The sequence below is a fragment of the Xenopus laevis genome, chromosome 2L (genome assembly GCF_017654675.1).
Source record: "Xenopus laevis strain J_2021 chromosome 2L, Xenopus_laevis_v10.1, whole genome shotgun sequence".
NCBI lineage: Eukaryota > Metazoa > Chordata > Amphibia > Anura > Pipidae > Xenopus > Xenopus laevis.
The window spans coordinates 148,351,141-148,377,702 of record NC_054373.1 but is presented as its reverse complement, the minus strand read 5'-3'; the positions used below and the strand labels follow the sequence as shown (position 1 = coordinate 148,377,702).

At 39.3% G+C, this 26,562-nt stretch overlaps 1 protein-coding gene across 4 annotated transcripts in view; it reads right to left on the bottom strand.

Moving 5' to 3' along the window:
* arhgef25.L (Rho guanine nucleotide exchange factor 25 L homeolog) overlaps window positions 1–26,562 on the bottom strand; it is a 201,417-nt gene that overhangs the window by 41,626 nt on the left and 133,229 nt on the right. For all 4 annotated transcript variants that reach the window (XM_041582545.1, XM_041582544.1, XM_018247472.2 and 1 more), the window contains one exon: window positions 821–1,140. In XM_041582545.1, coding sequence (XP_041438479.1) covers window positions 821–1,140 — 320 coding nt within the window. The remainder of the gene's footprint in view (window positions 1–820; window positions 1,141–26,562) is intronic.

The following is a 26,562-nucleotide window of genomic DNA, read 5'->3' as shown; positions in this document are numbered from 1 at the left end:
ACAGGCGGTTGCACAGTATGCACCTGCATCTTTTGTATGACACACAGACAAACTTATTTGATTTGAAGAGCACTGTCAGATGTGGGGATTCTTGTAGTAGTAGGCTTCTGACATATTAGTAGTAGCATCATAGATTTCTACCCCATGTCCACCTAAAGCCATTTATACCCCTGAGACTTAAGCAACAGCACCTATTTTTTTTCATATTAGGGACACAAGGGAACTAACATCACATTGCACGGCTCTAAAGCAAGACTTTGGAGCAAGTCCCTTCTTTATTGCACACAAATTTACTGTAAAGTTGCTAAATCTTTCTGTTCCTTTGAAGTATAAGATGAGACAATCAATACGACAACTCCCATACATATAGGAGCAGATTTATCAAGGGTCGAATTTCGAAGTAAAAAATACTTCGAATATTGAAGTCGAAGGATTTTTTTTCCGAAATTGTTCGATCGTACAATTAAATCGTTCAAATGGTTTTCCTTCGACCTCTAAAGACTCAGAAAACTGCTCTAGAAGGTCCCCATAGGCTAACATAGCACTTCGGCAGGTTTAATTTGGAGAAGTATTGAAGTCGAAGTTTTTTTAAAGAGGCAGTACTTCGATTATGGAATGGTTGAATATTTGAACGATTTTTACTTCGAATCGAAGTTGAAGTAAATTCGAAGTCATAGTATCCTACTCGATGGTCGAAGTATCCAAAAAATTCCCTCAAATTCACTTCGACCCTTGATAAATCTGCCCCATAAAGTATAAATAATCAGGAATAATATGAGTATATGGGATCCATAAGCAAACAAAAAATAACATCTCTTACCGAACCCTTGTCCTCAGGATGGCGAAACTCATCCATTTTCCGCAAGACTCCTAGATCAAAACTCCTCCTGCCTCCATCATCTGCACTCCTTCTCCGGCCTGTTATGCCTCTCTTTGGCCTGCTTTCAATTTTCTTACTCTGTCGTTCTAGATGGCTGCCACTGCTCAGCTTCCTGACTGGGTTTGTCAGCCATTTTTTCAAGGTGCTGACTGACCTCCTGGATCCAGGGGAACTGGGTGCTGAACTAGTTGAAGGTTGTGGTTGGATGGAAGCCACGGAAGCTGATATGCTCCCATCACTGCCAGCAATAGAGTAGGATTCTGCAAGAGAAGATAATGATGTTCAGACAATATCTTTAATGCAGTAACACATTTTGGGCTTAATACAATATAACATAATAGATTGAGCGGTCTTAATATTTGAATAAAGGCTGCAAGGGCTTGTCTATTGTAAACAAGGAATGATACCAGGGGTGAGCAGCCAAACCAGACCAGGATGGCTAAAGAGTTGGAGTCTGCTCACATCCTCCTACAATCAGCAATTGTTGACTACAACTTTGAAGGGGAAAAGTTGTGAAGACAAAATACGAGAAATCATGATGGATCACTTCCCATTACACTCAATGCCATACACGAGTAGTACACAGCGGCTATTGTTTAATATAAATGTGGATGGCAGGTTTTTTGAATCATCATGCCCTTGTGCTGTACTTTATGTGATTCTCCTTTACTGTACTATAATAGGAAGTGCTGAGCTGTGATTCACATTGCTTTATCGCTATCCAAATGCTTGGGGAGCCATCTGCCTTTATTGCCAGGGAAGGTATTGAAATGCTTGCGCAAACAGGCAGTTACTGAGAATGTTCTTCAGTGTTGGGAAACCAAGAGTCACTGAGCAGCTAATGAGCATGGGCTCATGGCCGATTCAGAAAGAAATAATTTATCATTCAAAAGAAGAATTTAAGAAATTAACTGAAGTATTATCATTATAAGGAACATTTGTGATGTATACTGAAGATCTGTATTGAATTGAAGATGTACCACAAAACAGTAATATAAATACTAAGTAGCAAATCATTTTCTTGCTAATTTATTTCATTTTGCCCAGCAGCAGTGTGAATCCTATAAGACAGCACATTGAGCTGCAGACTAGCATAAAGGCATGTCTTGGTTATGAGGGGTTGTGAGCGAGACAGAGAGAGAGAAGCTTTCTATTGTTGGAGTTGAATGGAGAAAACTTAAGAACAAAAAGTCTGGGGTGAGTGGTTGAGGGTATCTTACATCAAGCACAAAGAGCATTTTGTAAGGAATAAAAGACTATACCCCACTGTACACAATAATAGGAACAATATGCTATTTTATTGAATTGGTGCCATTTTGTAAACTATACAAGTTAAGAAGTTAATCATGAATTGGACTGTACATGAATGGAAGAAATATTTAGTGGGGCCATAGGTCATAGTGCCAGGTCTGGGTGACAAGGGGACTATGTCATATGTGGGTAGGATTCAACAATAGGCCTAATCACCATGGCTACCAGAATAGAAGATAATGAGTGTTTCTACCATGTAATAGAGCTCAGCAGTCGCACAGTGGAGTGGCAGCCAAGTTCTGATGAGAGAGTAGAGTGAGGCTAATAAGATAAGGCCTGAACACTAAAATTGAACGCAATTAATGTCACCAAAGAATCAAATGAAAAATACAGAAACAGGTAACAGGGAGGCACCTCTGAGGTAGTGCAGACACAAGATGGTAAAAAGATAAAGGAATGATGAGGTTATGCCTTAAAACAAGAAAAAGTGGGGGACTGATGAGTAGAGCAGACACCAAACAAGGATCAGTTTCTAAGCTGCATTTTACCAGGACAAAGAGTACACACATCTGAAAAAGCAAGCACTCTATTGAAACCACATGCTGAGTCCCGATACATTTCATAGCTTCCCCAACAAACCACAAAGTGAAGCTTTACTTATCTTATTATATTATTCTTTCTTTCTGCCATACATACAACTTCTGAGCAAACATGAACCACCTGCCAAGGGCTAAAATCACTTAGACATCTGACACAGAATACATTGTAAAACTAATACACTGACTTTCACCAGTGACCTTAGTGCGGTGCAATACACAACTTAAATCAGCAAGGAGTTCAGCCAAAGGCACTGCTACATATGAGAGCGAGTCAGAACTACAGACCCAAGTGACTTTGGGTGTTGTTACACAAATATTTTTTTGGCGGAATTTCAGACAGATTCGCATTGGCTGACATCTTGTTTAAGGTTTTCACTGTTTTTTATGCAATTACTGTAAAATGAAACATTTGGAGGAAATCGGCTAATGACTATATGGAATAAGAGATGCTTGATATTGAATAGTATGACATAGATTACACAAACATTGAATATTATAGCCTTGTGCCATCAAAGATATGTCAAATTAAAGCTCCATATGCCACTATGAAAATTTAATCCAGAAAGCAACGCAACCAACTGTGCATGCTTACCAAACAGGAAGGAATTGCATGCTGCCAATCAAGTATCACATTTCCTTTTTTGTGTTAATAAGCAAGAAGATTCATTTGTACATGCCTTTTATCCAGATGGCTCAATCTGAACCTCCAGGCCAGTGGATTGGCATTTTACAGAAATACATACAAGCATTTCCCTATCTAAAAAAGACAAGCTTCATGTTACCTTTCACTGGTGTCTTAGAAGAATTTCTGCAGAAATGTAGCAGTGACACATTAAATTAAAAGACACATTTTTAGGGGGGGGGGTGTTCTTCCAGTTTTTTGTTCCCTAAAAGCTGCAATGCTGCCTTTCCTACAGCAGGGGGAGCAAAGGCGCTCTAGGAATAAACAGTTCACAGAATGTCTTCAGTGTCAGAGAAGAAGCTACAGAGACCTTGCATTTGTCATTAACAGCTATGATATCAGGGAGTCTTCCAAACATTTTCAGATGGACAATATTCTATAAAACATTGCTAGTGGCAGTATCTTGGACCCACACAACCCATCATAAGAAAACAATAATTAGACTAGGAATGTTGCACCTTATGGATTGCTCTTTTGTAACAGCCCAAGACCACCAAACCCCTTTAGAAGTAAAAATCTGTTCTTCCTTGCTTGAGAGCATACTCTGGCCAGTGTTAGACAGTTAGTACAGTTAGAAACTGGCCCTGAAGCCTCATCTTCCATGACAGATGTGACCTCACTTTCTACTACTGTTTTCAGTAGGAGATTGCTCAAGATCAAAAGATGGCAGACAACATTGACAGCATGGATTATAACTGTTATATGGCTGCTGAACCTCTGTGCCATTACTCTAAAGGGGTGTTTCACCTTTAAGTTAACTTTTAGTATGTTATAGAATGGTCAGTTTTAAGCAATGTTTCAATTAGTCTTCATTATTTATTTTTTATATATATTTGTTTTAATTATTTACCTTATTCTTTTGCCTCTTTCCAGATTTCAAATGGAGGTCAATGATCTAAAGTCAAATGCTCTGTAAGGCTACAAATGTATTGCTATTGCTAATTTGTATTACTCGTCTTTCTATTCAGGCCCTCTCCTAGTCATATTCCAGTCTCTTATTTAAATGAATGTATGATTGCAAGGGTAATTTGAACCCTAACAACCAGATTGCTGAATTTGCAAACAGAAAAGCTGCTGAATAAAAAGCAAAAGAACTCAAAAAATGCAAATTAGAAAAAATGAAAACCAATTGCAAATTGTCTCTGAATTTCACTCCCTACATCATACTAAAAGCTACCCCCTTTAAGTTTACTATATGAAATAGTCTTTCTAGCCATATTCTTTTTAAGACTTAAGTTTGCCTTTAATTGTTTGTGTGGAGTACAATAAAGCAGCCTATGTGGGATTTACTGGAAACAAATTTTAGCCCACTACAAGTAGTTCTGCTTTCAGTAGCTCATGCTGTGTATACAACAGGTTTAACAACGTTACATTAAAGAAAGCAGCTGCCCAAAATTCACAAGATTTTGTATAAACGTTAACAAACGTCCAGACATTATATCGCTTCTTTTGAAATGTATACATTACGTCAACAATTTTTTTTTGTCTGTATATGAAAAATTATTTGCATATATACTTAGTAAACCTTCAATACTTAAAATAAAAACTAAAAGTAAAGTATTTTTTTCCAGAGTAATATGCATTATTTACTTCAGATGCATTCATTATATACATGACATCACAGAGGTGACGGTTAAAAACAAGCAGCTAAATGGGTGGTGCCACATGCTAAGATTAGGGGAGATTTAGTCAAGTGGCGTCAAATCGCCTCTTTTTCAGGCGACTAATCTCCCCGAAAACCCTTCCCGCTAGCTAGAATCTAAATCGTCAGCAGGATTGCACTTGGAGTGCTTCGTTTTTCAAAGTTGCCCGCTTCGAGTGCCATCCCATCGGTAATTGAGATTCTAGCTGGCGGGAAGGCTTTTCGGGGAGATAAGTCACCCAAAGAAGAGGCAATTTGTCACCAGGCGACTAAATCTCCCCGAATCTAATCGTATGTCACCACCCATTTAGCTGCTTGTTTTTAACCATGAGTGAGTGTGTGGAAAAGGCTGTTTTGCAATTATACACAACTATTACAACTCACTGAACTACCTCCCATTCCCAGACCTCAGATGCTTATTATGTGCGCTGTCACACATGCATGAGTTCATTCAGCTATTTGATACAGGAGACACACATAAAAAAGGCTAATACATTAGCTGCCAAGTTGGATGACATAATGCACACATCATTTTTTACTCTCACCTATCTGGAGTTTATTTTTGGGGTTGGATCACATTACTTGCTATGAAAAGGCAGTACACTAGCAGCACTGCCAGCAAATGTATTGGTGCACAATTACAAGACCTGATAATTCCTACAGCACTAGATGGCAGTGTGTTGGGAGTTTGCTTAAATGAGAAGGATCTAGGGGTTTTTTGTAGATAACAAGTTGTCTAATTCTGGGCAGTGTCATTCTGTGGCTACTGTGTCATTCTGTGTCATTCTGTGTCATTCTGTATCATTCTGTGGCCTCTGAGACAAGTGGCTCAACTCGCCTCATTGGTGGAGGGCCTCTGCACAGGGGGTAGCAGGCTTGCCGGCCGGGTTGCCTAGGGTGCCCAGTCGGCTAGGCCCCACCCTGGGTCTGCTTCCTTTATAGTGACACCAGTGTTAATGCAGTGTATTATTATAAACTTTTGCTATTATAGAGGAAAAAGGAAATTACTAGAAAAAAAATTAAATTACTTGATTGACTCTATATGAGATGGCTTTCCTGTAACTCATAGATTTATGGATAACAGGTTTTTGGATAACAGTTCCCATACCTGTTATATGATTCAGGTCTTTCCTCCTTTACCCTTCTAAAGCTGGTAATACACTGCCAAATCTACTTTGTATGGCCACCCTTGCATTGGGCCAAAACGTGCTGATCGACTAGTTAGCAATATTGGTGCAATAGGATTTTTAAAACTGCCTGATTTTCAGCCACATATTTGGATGGGCAGCCTGTCAGTGGGACCCATACATGGCCCATTGAACTGCTGGCTTGGTCTAGAGCAGGGGTCCCCAACCACCGGGCCACAGGCTGTGACGAACTAATGGGCCGCCTCTGGTCCCAGCTGCAGCATATAATAGCTGCAAAAACAATGAAAATTTTTCTAATTACTTTCTACTGATCGCAATAAGGACCAAAATACTGATTGGACAGATTTTTTGGTAAGCCTGAAATGCACCTATGCATCTATATCACCCCAAGCACACCCCCACCCCCCGCTCCCCATTTTCTTGCTTGATACTGGTCTGTGGTGCAAAAAGGGTGGGGGCCGCTGGTATAGAGGGACTGATTTGGAGTTTTTATTTCCCCATATATTGTCATCTTAATTTCTATCACCACACAATTGCAACACACATTACAGTCAACTATTATTACCCTATAAAACTGGCTTGGAGGCCATTAGATGAAATCCTTGGACTTTTGAGCTGTTACAAAATGCTTATTGCTGCTGGATGATGGCCAAAATAGGTAACAACTAATCGCTTTAGTAATTTGACTTCTATACAGCATATAAAGCATATACAGCAGAGTTGCAGATGGGGACTGGGGGTGGTGGAATAACAGTTATGCATCAAGACATCTAAAGGGGGGTTGGTAAAGTCACACTGCTCTCCTTGCTGGGTGTTAACACTCTGCTATGTTCTCTAATAACATACAATGACAAAGTTATTCTATTTATGATCCTTTATTTATACAATGCCAACATATTTACACAGCACTTTACAGACATTATACATCACTCGCGTCAGTCTCCATCTCAGCAGAGCTTTGATCTCAATCATAGTCACATTACAAACTAGGGTCATCATTTCATCAAGAGCCAGATAACCTTTTCTGTATGTTTGTGGAGTGTGGGAGGGGGGGAGGCAGACCAACCAGAGAAAACCCTGCAAAGACATAGGGAGAACATACAGTCCTACTGCACTGAATCTATGTAGAAATTTGTATATATGTTTATATATGTTTTGTGTGTGTATAGTTCATAGTAAAGAAGACAATGAGATGCTGTAAAAGGCAACAAGATCCCGAAGACAGTATCTGTAGATATTTAGCATGAAAAACATTGATCCCCAACCAGTAACTTGTGAACAACATGTTGCTCCCCAACATGTTGTTGGCTTGGAAGCAAGTTTAGTTGCATAAAAACCAGGCTGGCAAATCCTGTAGATTGACAGTTCACATAGGGGCTACCAAATAGCCAATCACAGCCCTTATTTGACACCCAACTGGAACATTTTCATGTGTTGCTTTGCGTTGCTCCCCTACTCCTTTTACAAGTGAATGTTGCTCAGTGGTAGAAAAAGTTGGGGGCCCCTGGTCTAAAGCAAATGTTATCTGATGTAATTTCAGCTACCTGTTATCTGCCAGTGTCCAACAATACAACTAACAACTAACATGTTATACCAGGGCAGTTGTCAGTAGTAACCAATCTGGTATTTGCTTTCAATTTCTTGCAGTAGATTGTTTAAACTAAATGGTTGCTATTGCCAACTGCACTTTAGAATGTAAATCAGCGCCCAATTGAAGACCAATTAAAAAGTTAGGCATTCTATAACATACTAAAATTTACAGTGAGACTATAGAAACCCGTATCTGTAAAATAGGCCACATGAAAGTGCTAATTCCATGCGGCTTGTCTTCACTTATTGAAATAGTCAAGGTAAAATTCACATCTTTTTTTTTTATATATCAACAAGACTCAGAAAAGAACTGTGATCAGCTTCAGTTCAATTAGGCCTTGCATCTTATACCGACATCAACAGCTCTCAACCATTTCACTCCTCAGAGTTTCAGCGCTTAAATTAGATGATTGGGGTGAAGACTCTATAGAAACCTGCTATGATTAACATATAAATGATTTAACTATAAATCACGTTGCAATAAACTGATATTGTGCTTTATTCTTTAAAGGACAAGGAAAGTTAAACTAAAGAAGTAGGCTAGAAATGTTGTATATTATGTTTTCATCTTCTCTACCAGCCCAAGGCAACCACCAGCCCTTTAGCAGTAAAGATCTGTGTCTCCAAAGATGCCCCAGTAGCTCCTCATCTTCTTTTTTGCTCTCACTGCACATGCTCTGTGCTGCTGTCACTTACCGAGCTTAGGGTCTGACTCAAAATATACAGTACACATCGAATATAAATGTCACAATATAAGGCTGATTAGTAATTAATACAGATAATTACTAGATGGCAGCTCAGAAACCAGTGCAACTAGCATCAGAATTTAACATGATAAACTTGATTGGAAAACTTCAGCAGCTAAAAGCTTGCAAGGTCATGTAGAAGTTAGGGCTCATTTATAAACACTGGGCAAATTTGCCTGGGTAGTAACCCATAGCAACCAATCAGTGATTAGCTTTTTTCAGCTAGCTGTAGGTTGAACAGTGAAAGCAAACATCTGATTGGTTGCCATGGGTTACTGCCCAGGTGCAAATTTGCCCATTGTTTATAAATGACCCCCAATGAGAGCTGTCCAGGGCAAAATTTCAACTATTCCACAATTTTATTGAATTGAGCTTTTTATATTAACATTTTTAATAAATAAGCGAACATTCCAAAATTCCAGGTCCCATAGCTCAAATGTTTTATTAATATTGTTTTGTTACATGCAGTATCCGGGGTACCATTACTATAAAGCTTTAGGCAGTGTTTTAGCAGCCACACCAGGGGGTATATAGCTTGTTATTAAATGGTACAATATAGGTGTACTTTGACTAAACTTCTCTTACTGTGTATTTAGGGTGACACCATGAAATACTCGACAATGGATCTGAGCATGTCCCTTAGTGAATATTGTGTCATAATAGGCAAAAATACTCAAGAATTGGATCATTCTAGGGGCAGGGGCGATCCTGGCCCCTCTGTCGCCTGAGGCAGCAGCAGTTGCTGCTGCCCCCCCGGAAATTCGCTCTTAAAATACCAGGAGCAGCATTTTTGCTGCCCCTGGTACCTAGTGGGGCGCTGCCGTCTGAGGCGACAGCCTCAACTTGCCTCATTGGCAAAGCACCCCTGTCTAGGGGAGTAAAATTTGGTCACCAAGAGACTAAATATGCCCAAATTATATATCAAGAAAACTCTGTTGTTAGGAGGTAGGGTGCAACCCTTTCCGGTAACAGTTACAGGTCAAGAAAAGCCAGATAAAGTTAAAATAATGGAATGCGCTATGCAGACTTGCTTCTAATGCCCACATGTATTACCTTGGGCTACTTTATCATTTTTTTGTGAGGATCAACCTCTTAATATATGGCAAGCAAGACTCACCCATTAATAAAGAATATTTACAAGTGCCATTAACCTTTTGCCATTCCTATCATAAGATGCAGACACAGGTCAAGGTCACAAGGAATGAAGGGTTCTCACAGTGCAGGGAAAGTGTTTGTGACTGTGTGGGGTCTGTCCAGAGAGAAAGGCTAATGTCTCGATGTTTAACTCCAGAGTTCTCTGGGAAAGGATGCACACAGGAAAGGCAAGCATAAATTGCAGGGAAACAATGTTGTGTTAGTTAACACATGGATTCCTTAATGTGGAATACACTCAGGTGCCCATTTAAATAAAAAAAAAATACAGACCTTTTATAATTTAACTTAACTTAATCTCTTTGTTCAAATCATTAATCCCAGTTTGCAGAGTTGTAAGAGCTCAGTGCTGCCACTGAGATCTAATACCCCATATAAAAGAATATATTCACTTTTAATAAGCAATGATAGACATTTTATGCAAACACTGTGGAGGTTTACTAAAATCCGAATTTATTTAATTTTTTTTAGTAAAAAACGCTCAACCAAACTCCCGTCCATGAGTTTACAATATTTACCAATAAAATAACTTGAAGAAGTCAGGTTTGGAAAAAACTCAATAAACTAGAGCAAAAACGAATCGTACAAATTTTTTGGACTTTACTCCCAAATTGATAAATTCTTTTTGGGTTATCGCCCGAAAACCCCAAATATTTCGGATTATCGGCTAAATTCAGCACAGACCACAAAGTCTTCAAATTGGGATGCCGGGTTTTGAGATGCCTGATTTTTGGATTTGGGCGTTTTGCAGCATCAGGGTATAATAATGTTTTTGCCCCAAAAAGCTTGACCAGAAAAAAATTAATTTTAACAAATAACCCCCTAAAGCAGCCAGAAGTGAGGTTTTGCTAAAATGGACACTCAAAGACAAAATTCATTAAAGGTACTTGCCGCCAAACATACTCCTTGAACTTCTGTATAGTTGCACTATGCACCATTGCATCCAACCTCTTCTTCTAAATTATTTGCAAAAGGGCCTATTGAGGCTGTGGAACCAGTAATTCCAAGGTATCCAAACCCGATTGAGCCAATTGGCAAAGTAGCAAATGACACTAATCATTTCTAGCTGATGCTTTTGGATTTTAACACCCCCATGTATATTGGAAAGTTAATTTTTTATAAATACATATTCTATCATTAAGAAAAAAATCTTTTAAATAGAGCGGTGTTTCCCCTTTATTTGAAAGCTACTCAGATTCCAACACCACACTGCATACTCAGCTTGTCCAGGTGCCTCTGCATTTTAAGGAATGAGTTTGCAATTTTCTTCCCTAGAAATCTGATTCTAACGCTTTCATAGCATTCAGTCACATGGTTTGCACAGTCAATCTGTTCATACTGCATATTTTTAGAGCAGCTTTGTAGATGGGTTTATACAGAGAACATGCATAGCAACCACTAACCAAAACAAAAGGTGAACAAAAAAGCTTACAATCTAAAATGAGAAGGGGTCGCAGCCAGGCCCGGAACTAGGGGTAGGCAGAGTAGGAATGTGCCTAGGGTGCAAAAGCTGGGGGCGCCAGGCACGTAGCTCCTTGTCCGGTCCCCTCCCTGTGACTGTCGGTTCTAGTTGGTCGTGTTTTTGCGCTACCGATTCACGCATGTGCATTTCACGCAATCGCTCGACCAGCTGACCAGCCGATTGCCCAGCTCTGGTTGCAGCATACGTTATCACATTAGTAACACACTGAAGTCATGCATCTGAATGAGGGGAAGCTTCTCTAAATTAATGTGTTTTAAAGATCTTTTGAAAGCATAAAGATTGCGAGAAAGTTGTACATTAAGATCTTTCATTTAAAAAAAATAACTGACATTATTTAATAATTTAATAATTAACATTATTTAACTGTACGCCTGAAACAGAATATCCAGAACATGTTATTTAGATAAAACTGTAACTGGTGATCTGGGTGTCTGTAAGCTAAATACTGTACATCCATAGCCCAATGTCACTAATCACCTGCTGTATCTGGATCCATCACAGATCACAAGGCAAAACTGTGACATCTCCCTTCCTCCGAGAATGTCAAAGAAACCTTCTGACATCTACACTTCCAAAATAGATATGACTCGTGTCTGAAGGTGAGGAATATTATGCAAAACAATGCAAATTAGTCTATGCAGTCTGATCATTTACGGCAGACATTGCCAGTTTAGCATTGGTTTACTCTAAAAATCAAAGTCAACATAATGTTGTTATAATAACCAACAAGTATATATACAATTGTCGCATAACCCCATAGTCATGTTTGAAGAACAGTGCTAAAAATGAAGGTCTGATGCAGTGATCCCCAACCAGTAGCTCGTGAGCCACATGTTGCTCCCCAACCCTTGGATGTTGCTCCCAGTGGCCTCAAAGCAAGTGTTTATTTTTGAATTCCAGGCTTGGAGACAAGTTTTGGTTGTATAAAAACCAGGTGCACTGCCAAACAGAGCCTCAATGTAGGCTGACAATCCACATAGGGGCTACTAAATGGCCAATCACAGCACTTGTTTGGCATCCCAAGAACATTTTTTATGCTTGTGTTGCTCCCCAACTCCTTTTACTTCTAAATGTTGCTCACGGGTTCAAAAGGTTGGGGATCCCTGGTCTGATGTATAGTACAAATTATGCCCATATCTCATTATGATGTAATGGATGAATATTTTAGGCTGTGCCCATGTGTAAGACCAGTGATCCTCAACCAGTAGCTTGTGAGCAACATGTTGCTTCCCAACCCCTTGGATGTTGCTCTCAGTGTCCTCAAAGCAGGGGCTTATTTTTGAATTCCAGGCTTGGAAGCATGTTTTAATTGCATAAAAGCTAAGTATAGTGCCAAGTAGAACCTCCTGTAGGATGCCAATCCACATAGGGACAACCAAACAGCCAATCACAGCCCTTCTTTGACTTCCCAACGGGATTTCTCATGCTTGTTTTGCTCCCCAACTCTTTTTTACATTTGAATGTGGCTCATGGGCAAAAAAGGTTGGGGATCCCTGTGTTAGACTATAATGTGCATATTAAGCACGGGGTACAACAGTTAAGTGTAGTCAGGTCAAAAGAGCCAGGAACCAAATATCATACAGGATAAAGAGCACCCAGGAACTCATAAGAATGAGACCTATGATTGGCCAATAATAAACAAACATTGCTGGTCTTAAACTGACATATTTTTGGGCTATAAAATGACAGCATTGCAATGTGGTAATATCAAGACACAGCATAGAGTTACCGTCTGTTCTGGAGAAAAAAATAGCAACCTTTCTATTTTTTTTACTTGTCTTCCCAATTAATAACAAAGGCAGCAAGCATTATTTTTACTGACTAGAAAATTCCAGCATCATTATGGCAGCGTCAATGTCACTGAGTAAGTTAATGGGCCTCAAAACTTTCATTTGGAAGACTTTCAATAATAATCAGGAATCAAGGGTTTAAGTGCAAACGTAGTTTTTAATACTATGGAATAAATCAATGGAGCATGTATCTGTCTGTACAAATCCAGAATACCCTGGATATTTAGGATGGTTATTGCTCTATTCTCTGTTACAGGTGCCTTATTTTATTTTTTGCAGCTGCCGCACAGTCCTCATAATTTCAACACAATACCATTCCCTTGTCACATGACAAATATCTCCCACACAAACACTCCCAGTGATTTACAGCAATAACACAAGAGCATCATCCATACAGGGTGACACTATTACACACCTACCAGTCTGGGATGAAAGGCTGAAAGGAAGATTTTTTTTCCCAGCCTCCCTAAACAAAATCAGGAATGTTGATTTAATTGGCAGGTGTGGTTTACACATTTCTGTTGTGTTTGGCTGCACAACTTGCAACGCTACAAGTCTGTTCAGTTTCTTCCCACTTCAAAGCTGGTGCCCATGCTAGAAAGAAGGTTAAGCAATAATCTATCAGGATACCAAAGTCTTTTCATGTAGACCTCATAATCTTTTATCACAGCCATATTCCAAACAGTAACACTAAAAAATTTAAATGTTTTAAAGTAATGAAAATATAAAGTAGTGTTGCCCTCCACTTGTAAAACTGATCTGAACTGATCTTTTTGCTCAGAAACACTACTATAGTTCATATAAACAAGCTGTTGTGTAGCAATGGTGGACATTGAAAAAAGAGCAGGGGGTGCGATTGGGCCAGGGTCTGCACCCCCTCAGGGCCCCCCGGCAGCTCGCACGCCACTGACTTCTTCAGCAATTCCGGGCGTACGGAGGGGGGCGGGGGGCACGGCTGCATGTCCCGCGCCAGGGTCCGCCCCCTTCTAGTTACATTACTGGATGTAGGATACAATGAATAATACAGTATGTATAATACAATGGTTTTAGTTCTCTAACAGAAAGATAAACAGGAGTCAAATAACATCCACGGCTCTCTAATACCCAGGTTAGCAACCAATCAGCAGGAAGCAGTTACTGGTCACCTGTTTAAAAGCATACATCTAATTGGTTGCCGTGGGTTACTGCTCCTGGGCAAACTGCCTTTTATGACATACGGGGGACTATATAGCATAAGTCATTTGTTACCAAGAAATAGTCAGTGTTGGATAAACAGAAACAATCTTCAAGGGGCTGATTTATCAAACGTTCTCCTCTATTTTGCCTTGACTTCATAAGTTAGAAATCACAAGTACCTTTCTCATTTTTTTTGATCTTGTATACAGTTATTATTCTCATGTGCCTCCTAATTTATTTCATTATTGCTGTTCCCCAATGGCTAGAACATTGCTACCTCTGAGCTCCAAAGATATTCAGATGAAAGAATGCGAGAAAATTGAGAAATTGCTGAAAAAGCTCAGGAAAAAGCAATTCTTTATGCCATTACTGGTCCTTTAAATATTGTAATGCAGTGCATCTGTGAATAAAAGATCAAAGCACTACAAAGGCTGTCTAGAATAGATGTGCAACTACTTATTAAGTGTTTTGTTTAATTACAACTTGTTTTTTTTTCTTGAAAATGGTAATTTTTAAGTAAAGAAATCTAATTCCCCTGTAATTCGGAGTTGAAGCGTTTTATTTAAACAAATGTACTGCTACTGTAGTACAGATTCCCCTGGGTCAGGGGTTCATGAGGGAATGTGCAGATACACCTATCCAACTGATCTAATTAATCTAATAACCATTGCTCAGTGAAACTCTATAAGAACTCAGCTATACAAATGCAGCCAGGAATACAGCAACTGTATCTCTTTATTGCTAGCAATCCCTTCTTCCTAGATTATAGCAATGATTACTTCAATGTCACTCCTGTACAGAAGAATTCATGATGATGGCCTTCATTTGGCATGCAGTGTAGCAGAACCTTAGTAGTGAAGTTATTGGACCGCCTGCAGCTCTATGCCTAGGAACAGCCCTCACTAGTCTTCTCCCTCTCTTGTCTACTACCTTCTCTCTCTACTGGAGGCTCATGAATCTGTATGCTTTGATGAAACTTCTCCATGGAGGAAAAGAACATTTGAAGGACAATAGTCTATACTCTAAATGTAAAAGAACAAAGGCAGTAAATTATTTTCCCTGCAGTATCCTGCCTTTCCATGCCATATTACACATTTGTTGATGAAGGTACTACAGTAATGTTTTCCAGTGGTTTCCATCTAACCTTAGACATGACAATTATTATTACTATAACTTCATCACCAACCTGTGTAATATCTCCAGTTGTATTTTTACAGGCCCTTATGACTATAAATGACATGCTATAGAATGCTAAGGAAAGCAGTTGAGTTCTTTTTATAAATATAAAAAACAGAACCAATCCCAGACAGGCAAAAATAACATTTACACTGGAGCCCAAGAGGTGTAAACTGCTGGAAGTGTTTTAACAACTCCATATGGATGACATTGTCAACTGAGACACAGTGAAAGACTTAATAAGGTGGTTAGAAAGAGAAGAGAAGACAGTATCCTGCAACAGCTTCATGCTGCAAAATATAATAAAACAATCATTTTCCATGAGCACAACCACACTGAAAACACCCCACTATAGAAAAAGTTTATGTAGCTTCAGCTATCAGTCCCATGTAGTAAATATAGTGAAACCTCAATTTTTATATCCAATGATTGCAATGCTTTCTCTCATTTAACATGCATAATAAGTTTCCCCAATTATACATTTTCCCAGGATATTACACTAATCATTTCTGGTCCACTTAAAAAATTTAAAAATGTTGGTTCTACTGTACATGGCAAGGACTTCCACATGAGCACCCATACCATTAAATGCTCAAACTATAATAATGTGTTCCCCACTAAAAAGATAACCATAACACTGGAAGCCAGTTGGCTCACGTCACATCCCACACATAAGGGTATTACTAATAGCATTTTGTGGGTTTAACTGCTAATAAGAGGAAGGTAGGGACTTGAATCATAAAAAGGTTTTCCCCACTAAGATAGAAGATAGATTATAGTATGTAAAGAAAAGAGACTAGGATAATAAAGAGGTTGAACGAGGAGAAGAGGAAAAGTAGTTTGGAGAGTGGGCCCGCGGTCTAAAGTTCTGGTGAACCCCTGGTGCACACTATAAATGAAATGTACAAAACATCTGATTCAAATAGGCCACATTCCATGTGCATATACCAGCTAGCATTTGTTTACTATAGATAAAAGGGCAAATATGTCACAGGGCTTTTTTTCAGTGCAGAAAAACATGGAAATAGCAGAGAATTTTGTATAAACACTTTAGCAAGACAGATATCCAGATATCTTGTTAAGTGTGATCACTCCGCTCTTTAATGTTTATTTCCATTCCTCTCGAGAGGAATTAGTACACTCGGTTGCTATTTACTCCTAGAAGTCTTTCTTTAGACATGCAATGCCCTCTAATAATACTCTTGAGACTTGAATAATTAAAAAAATGTATCATGAAAGTATGCTAACTGATCTATGCATAGTGATGTCACATGGGTCACATGATCACAACCCCTGTCTCACTAGGGCTCATTTATCAACATAAGGCAAATTTGCCCCAGGTGGTAACCCATGGCAACCAATCAAATGATTGCTTTCGTTATTCTCTGCTTAGGTCCAGATCTCTCTTCAGAGCTATTCCTCTTTATCCAGTAAACTCCATTAGGGGAAAAAGCACCCAAGGCCTTCATTCACATCTAAATATTTGCATCCATTTCACTGATTCCAGTTCCTACCGACTGCCTAAAAGAAACATATTAAATTAGTTTAAGAAAGACCAGCCCTTGAGAAAGCGCTGCTGTTTCTAATCACAAACAATACTCCAATCATTATGTCCCGTTAAAGCTATGGAAACTCTGTGCCTTTTAATGTTACAGAATTCTCTTTCATGTTATCACTCTGAGCCCTGAAGGCAAATGATCACTTCACAGAGAAAATAATACATAGCAAAGTTAATAAAAGACGATCAGTCATTCCATTATTAAAGAAAAGGGAACATCTAAAAATAAACAAGACCTCCATAATTATTCCAGCTCCCAGCCAGCATCTGTTGGCATTCTGGGGTACTATAGCCCTAAAATCTATTCTTCCTGGACACTTTATCCAAAAAAAATGCAGGGCCACAGGCTCATTTAATATGGAATTATTAAGAACTGTGAGAGTTAATGAAATCAGAGAGAGGACCTAGTTATGCAGGAAGACTGGGGACCCCATTTCTGGGACTTACTAATATGAAGGATGCACAACTTGCACTACTAGTATGTAGACTGGCAATCCCTGCAGTGTATACTGAAAATATCAAGCAACTGCAGCACAATATATACTACAGGTATGGGATCCGTTATCAGGAAACCCGTTATCCGGAAACCCTTTATCCAGAAAACTGAGAATTACAATATGGTCATCTCCCATAGACTCCATTTTAATGAAATAATTAAATTTTTTTTGTAATTAATTAAACCAACCTAAAATATAATGAATCATTGGGGGCAAAACAATCCTGTTATGTTTAGTTAATGTTTAAATGTTTTTTAGCAGGCATAAAGTATGGAGATTACAGAAAGAACCTTTATCCAGAAAACTTAGATACCACAACTGTATTAGTATTATTATTATTAGCCTTTGTTTTTATAGCGCCAAAACATTCCACACTGCTTTACGTATATCTTTTTACATATTTTGTCTGACCCAGAGAGACCTGGGCAAATGCACTTTCTTCCCTACCCTAAAACAGACTCCCAAGTATTTTATGTGGCTGTTTGCATTCATTAATGCAGCCTGTGGTTTAAAGCCACAAAGGCCTAGAGAGTTGAGACGGAGATATGATGCTCTACAGCAGAAGTCTATTGAAATAATGCTCTGTAATTTTCAAGGCCAATGCAACATTTACTTGCAATAAACTTTGTATATACTATATATATACATATGTGTATATATATATATATATATATATATATATATATATTATATATATATATATATATATATATATATATATATATATATATATATATATATATATATATATATATAATTAGTATAGACTTTGTAATGTCTATACTAATTCCCATGGAATTGTCCTCATATCATTGTATGCCCATCCATACAAACTCTGAGGGGCCAGTTATGTATCTTAACTAAACCTATTGAATGAAATTGTTTCCACTTGTTCATTAAAGCAATGTGAATAGTATGAGTACATACCCTAGAGCAGTGATACCCAACCAGTAGCTCGTGAGCAACATGTTTCTCCCCAACCCCTTGGGTGTTGCTCCCAGTGGCCTCAAAGCAGGTGCTTATTTTTGAATTCCTGGCTTTGAGGAAAGTTTTGGTTGCATAATAACCAGAAGTACTGCCAAAGAGAGTCTCTTGTAGGCTGCCAATCCACATAGGGGCTACCAATAACTTATTACAACCCTTATTTGGCAGTGCACCCCCAGGAACTTATGCTTGTGTTGCTCCCCAACTCTTTTTACATCTGAATGTTGCTCACGGGTTAAAAAGGTTGGGGACCCCTGCCCTAGAGATACACTGGAGTCCCTGGACCATAGTATGTTAGTTCACAAGAGTAACCTGGTGGCATCCAAACATATCCATAAATACAAATTGGTCTCTTTTATTAAATGACAACAGAAAAGTCCAGGAGATCTGGCAGTGGCACCAAAGGTCTGTATTATAATTTGACTCTGGTTGGATGTTTGTACATCCAGGTTGAATAGTTACGGAGAGTATGAGCAGTTTATGGAAAAGCAAATACACGCAACTTTATCATCATTAGTACTGTATTATGCTTAATCTAAATACAGAGTAAGTATATGCAACTTTATACCTACTTAAAAAGATTGAAATGGAAAGAGATCAAATGTCCCAGATAATTAACAAGAGGATGTCTCGCTTGATAGCTGACATCAAGTTTGTACTAAAAGGGAATAATGTGGCCAAGTCCGGACTGAGAATTAAAATAGGCCCTGGCATTTCAGGTACACAAAGGCCCAATCAGTCCACACAGAGGCCCAAACTTCCCCCACCAGCCCACTAAATATTGACTTTCTATGGGACCTTATAGCAGCCCCTCTGGCATTTGCCAGAACCCACAGATTGCCAGTCCGGGCCTGAATGTGGCCCACTGACACCACGTGCGGATACTGAGTTCTGAAGATATGCAAGGCACTTAGTCAGTTTGAAAAGGAAGGTGCATTTCAATGGGCAGTCTCTGGAGATAAATGGCACTATGAAATAACAAAGAATGCAGTTTCTCTTCAGAGCATGTGTAGAAATAGCCTCTTTATCTAACTGTAGTACAAGACTACAAGATTAGCCTTTCTATTCCTGTATTTTTATGATTTATTTCCATTTAAAATAATAAAAAGACAATAAATTGGCACAACTGCAGCAACCCATAGCAACCAATCAGCAGGTGGCATTTGCTAGTCACCTTAAAAGCAAACATCTTATTGGTTGCAATGGGTTACTGCACCCAGACAACTCAGTTCGTTTAAAAATATGGGTTAAGCATTTTAGGTCTGCCAATGTATAATGACATAGAAATGATGGAGTTAACCTAAAACAGTAGCTATGGGCCCTACAGACAAATGGTAATCAGTTCTTGTGTGTGTCTGTTGAGTTTACTGTATATATCTAGTTAGACTGCCTGTCATTAAGCAAGACACAACTGCTGCCTGAATGGAATTAATCACATGACTGTATGACATATATTTTTTTCATGCAAGTATAAAGATTACTGATACAGGTATGGGACCTGTTATCCAAAATACTCAGGACCTGGGGTTTTCCGGATAACAGATCTTTCCATAGTTTGGATCATAACTTAAGTCTACAAGAAAAACATGTAAACATTAATTAAACCCAACAGGATTGTTTTACTTCCAATAAGGATTAATTATATATTAGTTGGGATCAACTACAAGGTACTGTTTCATTACTGCAGAGAAAAAGGAAATTTTTTTTAAAAATTTTGATTATTTGATTATAATGTAGTCTATGGAAGATTGCCTTTCCGTAATTTGGAGCTTTCTGGATAACGGATCCCATACCTGTATGAGTAGGTTTTATAAGTAAATAAATATTTTCCCCCAAAAAATGTTATGTTACATTATATTCAAAATTTAACTACAAAGAATCATGTTTAATTTGGATGAGCGTTACTTCAAGAGGTTGAAAGCAGTATGGATCTCAAAAAACAAAGGCCAGTCAAGTCAACCAGTCAATAAAATGAACATATTTCAGAAATGTGCAGTGGAATGTTTTATATATGATATTTCCAAAAGTTAAATATACTGTATTCTGTTTGATTTGTCTAGAAAGATTTTTCTAGACAGCACATTCAAATCTGCTACCACAAGGTTTAGGACATTTTGTACTGTACGTCTATTTGACTGAAATAGGGTATCGAGTGTTCCAGAAGATCACACAGGCCCGATTTGTCTGCAATTAGTTGGAAAGCTTTCTTCCTATCCCAACAAAGCTCCTGAGAATGAGATACAAAATGTCTAATGTGGACCCTGGCATGTAGTACAAAGCCCAGCTCACAAGCCTCCAACGCCCTTTGGCGTATGGCTTTGGCAATTGGCACACACACAGCAACATGTCTTACAGCAATCATTATGTTTGCCCTGAGGCATTTTCCTTTGGGTTTCAGAATGATCCGGTAACATTTTATTATATGGTAGTAAAATGATATTTAAAAATGTAATCAGAAAATTGACATTTGCATGATGAAGAACTATAATATTACATAGCACTGAGACTCAACTGACTATTTGTGAGCCATTATCATTTTATAATAATGTTACCTTTAAACTAGTGATGGACGAATAAATTCGCCAGGCACGAATTTGCGGCGAATTCCCACGTTTCGCCGCCGGCGAATAAATTCACGAATCTCTTGCGAAAATTCGCCAGTGAAAATTCACCTGTAGTAATTTCCGATTTTCAAGATATTTTCGTGAGAAGGTTCGAATTGCTCGATTTTTTGTGAAAACGTCAGAATTTCACTAATTTTTCGCAAACTTTCTGTTTCCACGATTTTTCAAGAATTTTTCTGCAAAGCGAAACGGGAGAGATTCGCCCATCACTACTTTAAACTTGTGGACAAAGTAGGACAACACTGCCTAAAGTTGGCCATACACGGGCCGATAAAAGCTGCCGACAGACCATGTCAGCAGCTTATTGGCCCGTGTATGGGGTTCCCCGACGGGCTTCCCCGATCGAGATCTGACCGAAAGTTGGCCAGATCTCGATCGGAATGGAAGAAAAATACAGTCGGATCGCGGCCGCATCTATTCGTTGATACGGTCCAGCGATCCGACCGCCCATTGCTATTCGTTAGGATCCGATCGTTGGGCACTAGGGCCCACGATCGGATCAGCCCGATATTGCCCACCTCAAGGTGGGCCTATCAGGGAGAGATCCGCTCGTTTGGCGACATCGACAAACAAGCGGATCTCTCCGTGTAGGCCACCTTAAGACTACTAAACCTTATTAAAGTAATAAACCATTGTACTCCCAATTGCAAGCTGAAGAGGGAGCTCCCCAGAAAAATTAGTTAGTGTTCACAGGTATACACACTATACTAGCACCATAGAAAATTATGTGACTTTCAAAATGTCAAGGGTTTCCTTCCTAAAGTCTAATATTCTATTAAATATTGTATTGTGCAACAGTTGTTATATTAGTCCATATTGAAAACTGTGTGCCATATTGTAGATATTATAATAATCACAAACATCGTTTTTTACTAAATTAGAAATGATTCACTACTTTCAATTGGTTCACAAATACATTTGCTAGTATTGGTTCATTGCGGCACCATATAAATAAGGGATAATACATACATAAAAAATAATTATCCAACTCAGGCAAAAAAATCTGTCCCTTTTCCCGTTTTATCCATAATTCATTATTGAGCAGAGAGATACTAGAGTATGGCGAGTACAAACCCTGTGACACTGATAGCAAGAACCTCTGCTCTGCAAAAAGACTGGAAAGTGATATTCTGAACAAAGAGGTTTTAAGGAATTACTGTTTTCTTGTTCCATTAAAGCACTGCCAAAACCCCATATGGTTGGCCACAAATAACATGTATGGGTGTATCAAAGCAAAACCTAAACCAAACACTTTTGAAGCAAGTACAATAAACGACTTTGTTAGAAACCTACATAGCAAATAATTTGGTTAACACCTACAGGAGAATTGCATGTGTAACTAGATGGTGTCGTTTCTGAAGAAACCACAAGATGTTGGCTTTGAAACGCAAGAGGTGTTGGGGCCAGTCGCCCCTGGTGCATAGAGAGTACACAAAGATGGTAGAATCTGGTTTAAAACTGTGAAAATTGAAGCAGATCAAATTGTACCATTAAAATCAATCCAAAAAACCTGATTAGCTGTTTTTGGCTCCACCCACTTTTAAAATTTGAACCACAGTCCCCCTGTGACCGACTGTGCCAAGTTTGATGTCCCTGCCATTAACTGTGAAAGAATGGCAGCAACTTATATATTGACATTGATTAGCAATAGGTAACATTTGATTGGCTGTTTTAAGCTCCACCCAGTTTTCCGAATTTTAACCCCAGTCACCCAGTCATGGTCTGTACCAAGTTTGGGGCCTCTGGCTTTAAAACTGTGAGAATGGCAGTATTTGAAACTTTTACATTGAAGTCAATAGGTAAAATCTGATTGGCTGTTATTGGCTCCGCCCACTTTTCCTAAATTTTGACCACAGTCACCCAGTGAGTAATTGTGCTGAGTTTGGGACACTTGGCATGGACGCCATAATAATAGCAGCAATTTGGCGTTTTTCATTAAGGTCAATGGCTGAAGTCCGAATGGCTGTTGTTGCCCCGCCCCCTTTTTTTCCTAATTCTGAACCAGAGTCACCAAGTGACTAACACTTTAAGGTTTCGGAATCATGACATTTAACCTGTAAAAATGGCAGCAGTTTTATGTTTTTCTCTTGAAAATCAATGAATGACATTTGATTGGTTGTTGGTGGCTCCACCCACTTTTCCTAACTTTGAAGTGCAAACACCCAGTGAGCACATTTGTGATATTCGAGGTCCATGACATCAATAACGTGCAAATGGCAGCAATTTTAATTTTTCCCATTGAAATCATCAAAGAAATCTGATTGGTTGTTTTTGGCTCCACCCACTTTTCCAGATTTTGATCCCGGTCCTCCAGGGACCAACTGTGCCAAGTTTGAGGACCCTCCCATGAACAATCTAAGAGCGGCGACAGTTTTAACTTTTCCCATTGAAACAAATGGCTAATATTTGATTGGCTGTGGTAGACTCCGCCCACTTTTCAAAATTTTAACCCCAGTGACCCATGGTGCCAAGTTTTGGGTCTCTGGCTTTAACACTGTGGGAATGACAGTGTTTGACATTTTCTCATTGAAGTCAATAGGGAAAATCTGATTGGCTGTTTGTTGCTCCGCCCACTTTTTGGAGTCCCCAAAATGTGACAGAACTTTTCAGGTTGACCCCATGACTAAGTGACCCAAGTTTGGTGAGTGTAACTTTAATGCTGTACGAGTGGCAAAAGTTTCAAATTTCCCAATGAAAGTCTATGGGAAAAAATGGGGTCTTTGGGGGGCCACCACAGGGCCATGGAGGGTGGGATTGCTTAACAGAGCACAAGCAACCTATTCGGGTATGAGCCGAACAAGTGTGCAAAGTTTCATAATTGTACTCCTAAAACTCTGGGAGGAGTAGCGTTTAGAAAATTGCTAAAATTTCATTGGCTGTTGGTAGCTCCGCCCACTTTGGGGTGCCCCCCCAAAATACATATTTTTATTCGGGGTGGCACCAACAATATGCGGTCCGAGTTTGGGGAGTGTCGCTTCAAAACTGTACGAGCGGCAGCGATTTGAAAATTTTCCCTGTCAAGGTCAATACGAAAAACGGCGTCTTCGGTGGTCCGCCGCACAGGCGCAGTGGGTGGGATCGATTACTAAAGCACAAGCAACGTACTTTGCTATAAGGCGAATAGGTGTGGAAAGTTTGGCGCTTGTACCCCTAAAACTGTAGGAGGAGTAGCGTTTAGAAAACCGGGGGGCGCTAATAATAATAATAATAAGAAGAACTAGAGGGTGTCGTTTCTGAAGAAACCACGGGATGTTGGCTATGAAACGCTATAGGTGTCTTGCCCAGTCGCCCCCGGTGCCTAGAGAGTACACAAAGTCGGTAGAATCCGGATTAAAACGGTGAAATTTAAAGCCAATCCAATTTTACCATTGAAATCCATTCAAACAAACTGGCTATTTTTGGCTCCGCCCACTTTTAAAAATTTGCATCCCAGTCACCCCTTCACCAAATGGACCAAGTTTGAGCACTCTTACATTAACAGTGTAAGATTGACAGGAATTTAAATATTCCCATTGAATAGCGTTTGGTAAAATGTGATTGGCTGTCTTAAGCTCCGCCCAGTTTTCTGAATTTTAACCCCAGTTATCTAGTCATGGTCAGTGCCAAGTTTGGGGCCTCCGGTTTTAAAACTGTGAGAACGGCGGTAATACAAAATTTTACATTAAAGTCAAGAGGTGAAAACTGATTGGCTGTTTTTGGCTCCACCCACTTTTCCTAAATTTTGACCGCAGTCACCCAGTGAGTAATTGAGTCAAGTTTGGTACACCTAGCATTTAAACTGTGATAATAGCAGCAGTTTATCATTTTTCTTTAAGGTCAATGGCTGAAATCTGATTGGTTGTTGTTGCCCCGCCCCTTTTTTCCCTAATTATGAACCACAGTCACTCAGTGACTAACATTTCAAAGTTTGTGAATGCTGTGATTTAATGTGTAAAAATGGCAGCATTTTTATTTTTTCTAGTGAAAATCAATGAATGAAATTCGATTGGTTGTTGGTGGCTCCGCCCACTTTTTCTAAACTTGAAGTGGAAACCCCCAGCGGCCACATTTGTGATATTCAAGGTCCCTGACATCAATACTGTGAGAATGGCAGCCTTCTTAATTGTTCCCATTAAAATCAATCAAAGAAATCTGATTGGCTGTCTTAAGCTCCGCCCAGTTTTCTGAATTTTAACCCCAGTTACCTAGTCATGGTCAGTGCTAAGTTTGGGACCTCTGGTTTTAAAACTGTGAGAACGGCAGTAATCAAAAATTTTACATTGAAGTCAATAGGTGAAAACTGATTGGCCGTTTTTGGCTCCACCCACTTTTCCTAAATTTTGACCGCAGTCACCCAGTGAGTAATTGAGCCAAGTTTGGTACACCTAGCATTTAAACCGTGATAATAGCAGCAGTTTATCATTTTTAATTAAGGTCAATGGCTGAAATCTGATTGGCTGTTGTTGCCCCGCCCCTTTTTTTTCCTAATTGTGAACCACAGTCACTCAGTGACTAACATTCCAAAGTTTGGGAATGCTGTCATTTATTGTGTAAAAATGGCAGCATTTTTATTTTTTTCTATTGAAAATCAATGAATGAAATTCGATTGGTTGTTGGTGGCTCCGCCCACTTTTTCTAAACTTGAAGTGGAAACCCCCAGCGACCACATTTGTGATATTCAAGGTCCCTGACATCAATACTGAGAGAATGGCAGCCTTCTTAATTGTTCTCATTAAAATCAATCAAAGAAATCTGATTGGTTGGTTTTGGCTCCACCCACTTTTCTTAATTTTAATCCCAGTCCCCCAGTGACCAACTGTACCAAGTTTGAGGACCCTGCCATTAACCGTCTAAGAGCGGCAGCAGTTTAACATTTTCCTATTTATTTGAATGGCTGAAATTTGATTGGCTGTTGTAGACTCCGCCCACTTTAGGTAAATTTTAGCCGAGTCACCCAGTGACCCACGGTGCCAAGTTTGGGAGAGCTCTAGCTTTAATACTGTGAGAATTACAGCTGTTTACATTTTCTCATTGAAGTCAATAGGGAAAATCTGATTGGTTGTTTGCGGCTCCGCCCACTTTTTTGGGTCCCCAAAATAGGACAGAATTTTTCAGTTTCACCCCATGACTAAATGAGACAAGTTTGGTGAGTGTAACTTCAAAGCTGTACAAGTGGCAAAAGTTTCAAGTTTTCCAATGAAAGTCTATGGGGAAAAAAGGGGTCGTCGGGGGGTCGCCACAGGGGCACGGAGGTTGGGATCGCTTAACAAAGCACAAGCAACCTATTCGAGTATGAGTCGAACAAGTGTGCAAAGTTTCATAATTGTACTCCTAAAACTCTGGGAGGAGTAGCGTTTAGAAAATTGCTCAATTTTCATTGGGCGTTGGTAGCTCCGCCCACTTTGGGGTGCCCCCCCAAAATACTTATTTTTATTCGGGGGTGACATCAACAATATGTGGTCCGAGTTTGGGGACTGTATCTTCAAAACTGTACGAGTGGCGGCGATTTGAAATTTTTCCCTGTCAAAGTCAATGGGAGGGGGGTCGCCACAGGGGCGGGGTGGGTGGGATCGTTAAAGCACAAGCAACGTACTTTGCTATAAGA